This window comes from Babylonia areolata, chromosome 5 (genome assembly GCF_041734735.1).
Source record: "Babylonia areolata isolate BAREFJ2019XMU chromosome 5, ASM4173473v1, whole genome shotgun sequence".
In the NCBI taxonomy this organism is placed as follows: domain Eukaryota; kingdom Metazoa; phylum Mollusca; class Gastropoda; order Neogastropoda; family Buccinidae; genus Babylonia; species Babylonia areolata.
Genome location: NC_134880.1, coordinates 19,707,246 through 19,719,745, shown reverse-complemented (window position 1 = coordinate 19,719,745; position 12,500 = coordinate 19,707,246). Strand labels below are relative to the sequence as shown.

General features: G+C 37.4%; 1 protein-coding gene across 1 annotated transcript in view; it reads right to left on the bottom strand.

The window, feature by feature from the left end:
- The window catches only part of LOC143282220 (uncharacterized), a 314,456-nt gene that overhangs the window by 52,060 nt on the left and 249,896 nt on the right, over nt 1–12,500 (bottom strand). The window contains exon 5 of the mRNA XM_076587821.1: nt 5,529–5,726. Within this exon, the coding sequence (XP_076443936.1) occupies nt 5,529–5,726 (198 nt within the window). The remainder of the gene's footprint in view (nt 1–5,528; nt 5,727–12,500) is intronic.

The following is a 12,500-nucleotide window of genomic DNA, read 5'->3' as shown; positions in this document are numbered from 1 at the left end:
GGTTTTGTGCAGAGAAATACTGGAAAAGAAAATGATGCATACATATATCTTGATAATGTATGGGAACTACCACAAACAACACACCACCACCACCACCACCACTTCCATCACCACAGCCACCACAAGAAACATACAACAACAACAACAACAACAAAAATGAAACAAACGAACAGGAACAGAACAAATGTATACATGCGATTTTGTTCCAAGTAGCATCTGATAATGGAACTGCACACACTAAGGAATAAGATAATACCCATAGATTTTTTTTTTTGTTTCCAATAGCAGTTTTCGTTTTCTGTTCAAAATGCACGGACACAGTATCCTTTTGTTGAAGGTATTCTATTTTTCTTTTCTCTTTAAAAAAACAACAACAACCCACACTTCTGGATTTATTGTTAGGCGGTCTCCATAGACGTTCTCTGTCTCTCTCTCTCTGTCTGTCTCTCTCTCTCTCTCTCTCTCTCTCTCTCTCTCTCATATTCAAATGGTTTAATTAAACTATATGAATATGTTGCTTAAGTCATTAAACCATTTGAATCTTGGATCTCTTATATACACACATGCACTTAAACAGAACACATATACACACACTCTCGTCAGTGTGTGTGAAATGGGGTATGTATGAGCACGTGTGTTTGTATAATTATATGTGCGTGAAACAGACATGCATCAAAACATTTCATTATGACACGAATCTTGGGTTTATATATATATATATATATATATATATATATATATATATATATATATATATATATATATATATATATATGTGTGTGTGTGTGTGTGTGTGTGTCTGTGTCTGTGTCTGTGTGTGTGTGTGTGTGTGTGTGTGTGTGTGTGTGTGTGTGTGTGTGTGTGTGTGTTTCTGTGTGTGTGTGTGTGTGTGTGTGTGTGTGTGTGTGTGTGTGTGTGTGTGTTCATACATATAAATGTTATATAATATCTGTCTACAATGTGCCTAAATCATCAAACACAAAAAAATAGACAACCACCGCCATCGAAAGAGACATCTTTTATCAGCAAGAACAATAACTATTGTTACAAACCTTCATGCATGTGAGCCAAAACAGTCCACACCACCATCTCAAACACATGCTAGGTTCGAAAGCCCAGCTTTTTTTTTTTTTTTCTTTTCCTGCCAACACCTTCAAGATATAGCAAGTCACAACCACAGAGGTGCACGAAGCACATGAGCAGTTGGCATGCAAGAGAAACAACGTCACACAGGACACGATACAAAGGCAGAAGAAAACGCTTGAGGTCATGTCATGTCATCTGTCGGCGGACTCTTGAAAAACAAACAGACCAGAAAGAACATTAGGCAGATGACATGGAAACACATTTCATACAAAGAAAGATTGTAGAGTAAATTAATACGAAAGAAAATTTGTTCTTTTTTTTTTTAATCCAAAGAATTTTTTTTTTTTTTTTTTTTTGTATCTGATTTAAGCAAGGCGATCATTTCCAAGTAATTTGTTTTCGTTCAGTTCATTTATATCAGTAAAAACAGAACAAAATAATAAACATCAAGCTTGTACTTTTAAAAGAATTACCAAGCTGTGCAAAATAAAAATTGCTGCAATGTATATATAAGCATCTGTGTAAACAATGTTTTCCCCCCTAAATTTTGAAAATAAAATAAACACGAAAAAGTTGGTTTGAATTGTAAAAAAAAAAAACAACCCCGGAAATTAAAAGAAAAAAATAAAGAGAAGAGAATGCGAGTTTCGACGAATGGAAAAGAAACATTTTGTACAAAAAAGAAATATATACAGGAGGACAAGAAACAACGACAAGAAAGCACGTGGAAACCACTTGTGATATGAATGGTTACAAAGACGATACCAAAAAGTAGGCCACGATGAAGAATGTTTAAAGGTCGACGAAAGGAAAAGCTTTGAAAGCAAAACGAAAATACAAACATACACACCACTCCATGGTGACATTTAGAAAGTGACTCCTGACCACGTGAGTTTGTTTTTCTTCTTCTTTCGTTTGTGTTCCTGTTTTCTGAATCGACTCTATAGTGTGAATTGTACATCTGACTTTGAAAGTAGAATTAAATCAACATCACAACTCCCTCGATCACTGGTAGTGGATAGGGAAAAAAAAAGTTAAACAATAGATTGCATAGCAGTGGGAATGGATTGTAGGTTTCAGTCCGTTTGAGATAATTTATACAATTATACGATACAATTGATACAATTATACGGATTGTATTACTGATTATTTATCGCATACGGTGACATAAATAAATAAACAAATAAATAGATAAATAGATAGTTAATCAAAATTCTAAAAGACGTGTAGTAAAAGATGCAATGACCTTTTCTTAATCGAGTTTCTTAGTCTAGTTCTAAATGTATTCCAGTTTCTTTTTATTATTGATTTCTGGACATAGGTGATACTTTAATTCTCGTTGTTTTTGCAGAATGAATAACCTATGTATTTTCACAAATTCATGGGGTGCAACTGTTGTAGACCTATGGCTACAACTTTGCTCTGCCAGTTTCATGTCTGAAAATAAGTTTCCAGATGGAGTTTTGTTAGGTAGATGAAAATGTTCTGTTTGACGTTCTTGAAAAAGACATTGAGGTGGGTTTTTTTGTTTGTTTGTTTGTTTGTTTTGGTTGTTTTTTGTTTTTTTGTTGTTGTTTTTGTATTGAATTTAAATTGAAATGAAATCCTGCCAAATCATTTATAAAACGAAAATCGGCCCATTAGACTAACGAGAGGTACTGCCTTAAAATAGATTTTGGAAGTGGATTGTGACAAGATATACATTCTGAATTCTACCTGTTAAAAAAAAACCCTATGGATTGAAGAGTTTTACCTTCAAGATAAATACTGTCTACAAAGACCTTGTTTGGAAAGAAACACTATCAAAACCTTCCTTAAAATCTAGATTTTTAGCGCCAGGTGAATTTTATTTCTTCAAAATGGTTCACAAAATCTTACAAGATTTTCAGTATTGTCATAAAATCTTTCCATGACAGGCAGTTAGGTTACACATTGTTTTCAGATGTGTAATTCCGTGCTGTCAATCACAAAGTAATTAATAAAGAATCTGCAACTTATTCCAATACGAATAAGTTTACAGGACGATAGTTTCTTTCGTCCGTTTTAAACCTTTAATTTCAATGTAGCTAGCACATTAATGTTTTGCAATTTTCCAATCATTAATCACATATGTGATCATTGACGTGAGGTTTGGTTCTTCAAATAGAAGAGAAAACTCCTTATATAGGTTTCTTTCTTAATCATTCCATCAATGTAGGAATTTGTGCGGTTTTTTTTAGTCTCTCGTGATTAACTTGCACTGTCCATTTGGAGTTTTCCCCAACTGTTAAAGAAATGTCCTCAGGCTCAGAGAAACCTCTCAGTCTGTTAACCGCAGTCTTGCAAGTTTCACACAAGTTTTTCGTCTGTTTTTCTTGAATTTCTGTTAGTTTTATCAATACAATTTTAAGAAAACCTTTGTTACACAGATCGTATTTTCTTCTATGTATGTTTCCCCCCTTTATTTCGCAACCAACTTGGTTTGAATATATATTGTTGAACTATACATGTATATATGTATATCTTTGAAATGCAATCATCTATTGATTTGTTACTCATATTCTTATCATATCAAGCCCTATTTCTATCATTATCATCTCATCTGTATGTCAGTCCAATTGTCCTAGATTTGTTTAAATTTCCAACGCATACCTTCCTATGAAATGATATTTCCACTATCATATTTGACGGAAGACATGTAAATAAATCAGTCGATGGATCTGTAAATAAGCTATCGAATACGCTGTACTAACGATAATAATAATAATAATAATAATAATAATGGTAGTAATAATGATAATTCAAAAAGGCTTTTTTCCTTGATTATCGTTAGTTTGTTAGCGTGTGCAGACACACTCACACACAGTATATACAGTGTTCTGTGACCACTGCAAACGAGGTGGAGGGGTGTGCGTATGGTTGGGGGATGGGTGGCTGGGTGTACGCGAACTAAAAATTGGTAAAACTAAGCTGTGCTGAGCCAAACGGCAGGTGCAGTATGATGACATGATGATGATATTGGTGATGATGAAGGTGATGATGATGATGATGATGATGATGATGATGATATAATAATATACGCGTTTATATTCAGAATTGTACTGCTGGTGTTCTGAAAAGCTGGAAATGTCTGCAATCGATATTCATTTTCTTTCTTCTTTTTTCTTTCTTTCTTTGTTTTATTAATGACATTCCTTTCGAAACAAGACGCTGTACACATTCCTAGCTGTGTCTGTGGTTGTGGTTTTAAAAAGCAGTGGGGGGATAATGTAAACTGTCAAACCGGAACAGGGTGATTTACGTCCGCGCAAGCGCAGTCAGCAGCTAGACTGGCTGGCTGTGGTGCATTGTGGGAGTCTTTAACGATGCGACCAAGGCTTGAAGAATGTGGTCTGTCTGTTTGTCTGTGTGTCTGTGTGTCTGTGTGTCTGTCTGTCTGCTCCCATGGACTTGTTTTTTTACATCGCTCTTTTTTGTTTATAAGGTATATGTAAAAGATGCATGAAGGTAACGTTTTAGTGCCCCCAGGGGGCAAATGGAATAAACGTCTTGCCTTGCCCTCTCTCTCTCTCTCTCTCTGTCTCTCTCTCTCTCTCTCTCTCTCTCTCTCTCTCTCTCTCTCTCTCTCTGTCTCTCTTTCCTTTCTCTCTCTACCCCCATTTTCTCTCTCTTGTTTTGTAAATACCATTGTTACAAAATTTCAACGATGATTAACGAAAATCCGGTCGACATGAAAAACGAATTGAAATTATTATTATTATTATTATTATTATTATTATTATTATTATTATTATTATTATTATTATTATTATCTTTATCAACAATATTATTATTATTGTTGTTGTTGTTGCTATTGTTGTTGTTGCTGTTGTTGTTGTTGTCATCACCATCATCATTATAATAGCCTGATGTAACCACTTCCAGGAATAAGAGTTTAAGTTGCAACAATTTAAGTATGTTTCAATGTATAATGATTACCTAAAACGTGTATTTTTGCGACTTTGTTTTGAGAACACTAGTAAGTGTTAAGTCTTTTTTAATATTATTTTTCCGTATAAAAAAAAACAGTTTATAAATTGAAGGGAACAGCTTAACACACTCACTCACACACACATAAAAAGCAAACTGAAAATATATATAGAACGAGATAGCAAAAGTCTGACACTATAACGGGGACAAAAATTCAACTTTTGAAATATCTTTAACCAAAAAAACCCAAACAAACAAACAAACAAAAAAAAAAAAAAAAAAAAAAAAAAATGTTCCGTTAAACTTGAAACAGTCGCAGGTAAGCTTCATAACACGAGTTTTGTGTTGATATCGACACCAGAAAGAAATAGATTTTGAAAAGCGAGCGAACCAACAATGAATGGAGAGAAAGAGAGAGAGAGAGAGAAAAAAAGAAGAAAAAAGAGAATGATATACACTCAAAAACGAAAAAGAATTAATTTGGGAATGATCACCTTGCCAATACGTGGACGCGTCCGAGTTACCTGCGTGAAAAAGCTGGTTGAAGTTGGCCTCCGAGTCCCACATGAGGAAGATGTAGTCCATGGGGATGCTGCTGATGAGGTCCAGGAAGAACCAGCTCTTCACGTAGTGCTTGGCGATCTGCTTGGGGTCGAGTATGATCTCGTCGGCAAAGTCGTTGATGATGATACCTGGAAGACAGAAAACGTTAGCTTACGTACCTGTACCCTGTACCCTGTACCCTGTACCTGTACCTGTACCGTACCGCATTAGTTCAGGTTCGTTAGCTACTGTTGTTAAGGGATTGGGGATGGGAAACAGTGTTTTATTTATTTATTTATTTATTTGTCTATTTATTTGTCTATTTATTTATTTATTTTTACTTGCTTTATTCATTTTTGTTCCTTGTTGGTTTTTTGTTTTGTTTTTCTTTATATCTTTTCCTCGGGATGCACACTTTTGTGGTAGTTATCATCATCATCATCATTATTATTATTATTATTATTATTATTATTATTATTATTATTATCATCATCATTATCATAATTATCATATTATTATTATTATTATCATTATGATTACTATTATCACTACCAGTAGTAGTAGTAGTAGTAGTAGTAGTAGTAACAGCAGTAGCAGCATTGCTATCATGATAAGCAATTACTTTTCACCCAGTCATCCGTTAAGACCATTCCAGGGCTTTACAGTTCGACTTCATCCACAGGGAAACCAACCACGAACCTCCATATAGGCCTTTATACAACCCCCGCCCCCTCCCTTTCCCCCCAGAGGCCTAAACAATGACATTTTATACGTATAGGCCTACAGTATCTTTACGATAAGACTATCAGATGACTATAGAATATCTCTAATATGCCTGCTCCTTTTTCTGCTTCTGTGCGTCATAAAAAGCGAAGGGGGAGTGACGTGGTCAAAAGCGTGCAAAGTGACTTTAAAAAAGAAAAAAAAAAATCACAATTACAAAACAAGCCTCTCCATCCCTAAATCCCCTGCCCGATCTCCCAGAATCATCCCTCACCAGATAACAGAGCAAGAATTACATATGTCTTCCATTTACGTCTCGTTGACTAGAAGTGTAACAACAGCATGTGCATAAAAAAAAAAAATAAATAGTGCATTGGTGGATTAAAAAAAAAAAAAAAGAAGAAAAAAAAGAAGACAGAAATCTACACCTTGTATTACAGTGAATCGAATGCAACGAATCCAAATCAAAAGTAATCCACAGTAATACTGTCTACACAAAACCAACCGAAAGGCACGCTAGCTCTACTTTTCAAGACTATTCAAAGAAGAGAAAGTAAGAAGTGTCCGTACAACTAATCTCTCTCTCTCTCTCTCTCTCTCTCTCTCTCTCTCTCTCTCTCTCTCTCTCTCTCTCTCTCTCTCTCTCTCTCTCTCTCTCTCTCTCTCTCTCTCTCTCTCTCTCTCTCTCTCTCTCTCTCTCAAAGCATGCCTCATTTCTTCTTATTTTCTAACATCGATTTCTTAAGGGGGCTGGGGGAACGCAATGATCAAAGGACCTTGCCCCTTAAATGTAACTACTAGGTTCTATTGCGTTGAGGAATGTCAGGTTAAAGAAATAGGGGAAAAAAACTTAATGGAGACAAAAAAAAAAAAACGGGGAGCTGGCTCGTTCAGCTGACTCCAGAAGATAATTCTGGGCAGGGTTAAAAATAACCACTCGTCAGATGTATACATTCACCTCACCACACTCTGTTTTTTCGCTCAGGTCACCACTGTGTTTTGGGGGGTTCCTTTATGGGAATAAATGTGTGTGAAGCCAAACATAATTCATTGTTATGGAATATTGAGGCGGAAAAGGAGAGATGTGGGGGAGACGGAGATACACACACACACACACACACACACACACACACACACACACACACACACACACACAGGGAGAGAGAGATGTGTGTGTGTGTGTGTGTGTGTGTGTGTGTGTGTGTGAGACGTAAAAATGGCGACTCTTCTTCATCCTAAGACCCTCATTCTTTATTTATAGCTAGTTGATACGTGATGATATGTTTTCATTATCACTTGAATGGATTCTGTGCGCCAGAAAACGATTCTTCAGCAATCCACTTCGACCACAAAATGAGTGCGTCTGTTCAGCTAAGGGAGGCAATTTCACGCAAGATGGCGCTTGCATTAGGATCCATACCCTGCTCATTTGCTACAGCAACACATCAATACAGCTTCTCCGAGGAAAAAACCAAAAAAACCCAACCAAACAAACAAAAAAAAGAATAAATAAATAATATTTTTTTTAAATATAAAAAAAACAGCATATTATTCCAATGAAACAACTGAAAAACATTCTATGGCGATACGGATTCGAGACCGAACAAATCAAATAACATTACTGCATGGTACAAAACTCGAAAAAAGGTCCAGGCTAATATTTATCATTCCGACATATTAAAAGAAATATGGTAGGGCATATGTGTTTCTTTTTTTCTGTAGTTATCTCTCCTTCTTTCTTTTTCATTTTATTTCATTTATCTTAAACATTGGATCGAAATCTCTTCACCGCTTCACAGTCAACCCCAACCACGCACCAAATGATGGTAGTTGGTGCCAACAGCGAAGTTAAGTTCCATTGAAGCACGTTCCTTACTGAGTGGGGGAGATAATCTGCCAGAAACGCTCATTACATGTTCCTTATTCTTTTTTTTTCTCTCCTTTACTCATATATTTTTATTATTGTAAATGGCGCTTGTTTGTGGTGGTTATGGTGATGGTTGTACATTTGTGTGTGTGTGTGTGTGTGTGTGTGTGTGTGTGTGTGTGTGTGTGTGTGTGACAGAGAGAGAGAGAGAGAGAGAGAGAGAGAGAGAGAGAGAGAGAGAGAGAGAGAGAGAGAGCACGAGTCGATCAGCCTGGTATGTTATCTGAGAAAGTACTCTTGCATGCTTTTCCTGAATAACTAGGATAAAAAAAACAACAACAGAGAGACAAAATAGATTATAAAGTGAAAGTGCTCTGGTGATATTGAAAAATAATGCTCTTTGTTATGTTAGTTATGGAAGCAATATGACAAGATCAGTTACGTTAAATGAAATTGCTTCATGTGTAAACAGCAGAAAGCAATGTCTATATATATATATATATATATATATATATATATATATATATATATATATATATATATATATATAACACGTTCCGAGTCATACTTGGTGCTTTTCCTCGAATGACAGACAATAAAATAAAATGTTCTTAGTTCAGCGACTTAAAAAAAAACCATTGTGCATATCAGCAACCAAAGTATGTGATGTCTCGGACGCATTCAAAAGCAAACAAATAAACGTGACAGGCTGGAAATGAAATATAAATATTATCTATGACGAGCGGCGCATATATATATATATATATATATATATATATATATATATATATATATATATATATATATATATTCTTGTTTGTGACATGTGTCTGGTTACATGCAAAACAAAATTTATGCAAAACATGAGCTATGAAAATTTACAAACAAAACTGATCACAGATGCAAGAAAACGAAGCACATGCAATGCTTTTTTCCAATGGATGAACACATTATCTCCAGCTACAGCCTAGTCCAAGCCCAAGACCTCCAGCTCTTGTTGTCTCCAAGATGTCAAAAAATTAGAAAGCGTGAGATTGGGTGATAACCAGAAAACAACTAACCCAGAAATGATAATCGTAACAGTTTACCAAAGACGCTTGCTAGTCGCCCAGTTATTGCATTTCTTTATATGTATGATAGTCAGTCGTGTCTGACTGTAACCATCAGAACAGCAGAGGAGGCAACTGCTGTCCCAACTATCTAGCCTAGAATTTGATTACCGTGGAGAGTATTTAGCCCAAGTTACAACCCATCCCCACTCTCTCGTCCTAGGGGGTTTTAGGACAGTCGGCGTTGCGATAGTCCCCAAAGGCTAGCCAGTTCCCAAGGCTGCAGCACTAAGAGCCACTGTAATCTTACCTGCTAGTTTGAGAGCCATACTCCTTCACAAAAGACTAAGCTCTTTGCGAAACAAGAAAATGTCAGAACTATTTATACAACCATATCGGTAACAGTATTTGATGTATCAGGCATCCATAGCGATGCTGTAAGTAAGCGTTGATCAAAACTAGTTACCTGCTATAATCGTGTGTGTGTGTGTGTGTGTGTGTGTGTGTGTGTGTGTGTGTGTGTGTGTGTGTGTGTGTGTGTGTGTGTGTGTGTGTGTGTGACAGAAAGTAGATGTGTCCCTGGAAGGATGACGGTTTTTGTGCTTATAATGACATTAATTTGGGGAAAATATTCTCTGGTTTTTAACCCTTTGCTGCCGCCAAGTACGCTCCGTCAGTGAAGGGATATCACTTCACCGACATAAGCTTGAGACGTCAATCACCATTCTTTGTTCGGACTTCTTCCTCTTGTGATACTGTTCAGCAAAATCCATCTTTGTTTAGCAAAATCCATTGCATCCTGAAAAAGCTAACACAAAACTGAAGCCACATAGGCAATTAAAGAAGTTTCTGCAGTCAAGGGGTTAACAATGGCTTACGGATGACAGGTGGAATTCGTAAATATTTATTATGATAACCATGTCGCCACCACGAATGCTTATTTTGAACTAAACATGAACAAGAGACCGACAGTTCTCTGTCTCGGAGAAGAAAGTACAGTTACAACTATGGCGTGTATGTGTGTGTGTGTGTGTGTGTGTGTGTGTGTGTGTGTGTGTGTGTGTGTGTGTGTGTGTGTGTGTGTGTGTGTGTGCGTGTGTGTGTGTGTGTGTGTGTGTGTGTGTGTAAACTCTGTTCTTCGCCGTTTCCTTGATAAAGACGTCGACGGGAACCATAACACTCATTGACTGTACGTATAATAAGAGAGGTAGGGGTTTCACATGCATGCTTGTTAGAAACTTGCTGTCTTGTTTCTCAGTGACTCTGCAAAGAAGAGAGGGGGGCGGAGGGGGTGGGGGTGTGGGGAGGGGGGCTCTATTGGAACCAGCACTTGCGTGGTTGTTTTTCTTCTTCGGTTTTTTTTTCTGTGCTGTCGCTCATAATTAAGTGTGGAATCAAACCAATTTCTTGCTTTTATTTTATTTTATTTTATTTTTTTATTTTTGTTGTTTTTTGTTGTTCAGACAGTGAACGTTGTGACCGTCTAGATATTTGACTTTCACAGCTTCTCCGCGTCTTTCACTGTCTCCCTCTTTGTCCGTCTTTCTTTTGTCCACCCCCACCCCCCACACATCCTCCCAACCCGACCCCTCCCCACCCCTATCTATGTCCCTTCCTCGTGTCTTGGAACTTCTCTCAGCTATCCATTGATGCTGGTTGTTCCTAACACCGCTGCTTCCAGAAGAGTCAGAACCCTCGACATGTTTCATTCATCCCAGAGAAATCGAACCCCTTTATTGCTTCGGAGCCTCTCTGCATCCCGGATGCATATCATTCAAAGGACACACACACACACACACACACACACACACACACACACACACACACACACACACACACACACACACACACACACACACACACACACACACACACACACACACACACACACACGCACGCACGCACGCACGCACGCACCATCCTTCCTTTTCTTTTTCGGAAAGCCAGGGGACATTATCCGGTGCTGGCTGGTTGGCTGCTGTACATATGAAGAAAGTTCACCGAAACCAGAAGTTCTTCACGTGTCTGGAACCGTTCATAGTTGGTACCTTTTTCTCCATTCCCGAAGTCGTAGACAGTGAGTGCAGTCACGCAATATTGATTTTTTTTTTTTTTTTTTTTTTTTTTTTTTTTGAGAGAGAGAGATATATAATTTTGCTGATGTCATGTTACTCTGTCCGTTTATGCATTTTTGAACATAGGTCTGGCCGGCTCTCCTGTTTCTGTGTGTCTGTCTGTCTGTATGTCTGCCTGTCTCTGTACTGTTTGTGGATGTAACTGTCTTTGTATCTTAGCGCGTGCCCACCTGTGTGCGTGTGTGCGTGTGTGTGTGTGTGTGTGTGTGTGTGTGTGTGTGTGTGTGTGTGTGTGTGTGTGTGTGTGTGTGTGTGTGTGTGTGTGTTTCTGCATGTATGAGATACGTGTATGTGTATGTCTTTCTGCATGTATGCGATGTATTGATTATGTGTGCGTATGTTTGCGTGCGGTCGCTCGCGCGCGCGCGCGTGTGTATGTGTGTGCGTGTGTTTGTGCACGTTCCTTATTTTTGTTAGCCGTCCGTCTGAGTCAAAGGAGGAGATGAAAACAAGAATGGAAAGAGGGGAAGGGGGGTGGGGGTGGGGGGAGGGGAGTGTGGAGGGAATGGGACAGGAAAAAAAAGAGCGGTAAGAACCGTCACTGCCCTAATGCTCTCCCCTTCCTTCTGCCCCAAATCCTGTGGTCGAGAAACGCTTACTTTTCTTTTGCAGTTTTCTTCTTCTTCTTCTTAATTTTCTTTACATATGTTACGCACAAAATTTATTTTCCATTTCCCATTAACTTCCTTAGCACTGTTTCCCACATCTATTTCCATCCTACAAAAAAAAAAAAAAAAAAAAAAAAAAAATCATCCAGCATGCAATCGGGTTCGCAAACTACTTTCAAGCTCCTACATTCCGATCTAAGCCTTTCGAAATGCCGTTATGCAAACGGTTGGTCATATAACACAAAATGAATTTCTTTCCATCTTGATATCACGAAAAATAAATAGAAGACAAAAGAAAAGAAAGAAAAAAAAATACGAAGAAAAAGCTTTGTTTTCATTCTTTCACCAGCAGAGTTCTCTTCTATCTATGTCCACCTACACTCCATAAATAGATAAATCAATGCATAAATCAGTAAACAGATAAAGAAACAAACAAACAAATGAGTGAATGAATAAACAAATAAATGAATGAATAAATAAATAAAACCGCAACCAGAAAATAGAAAAGTAAAGAATATAGATAGATAGACAGACAGACAGA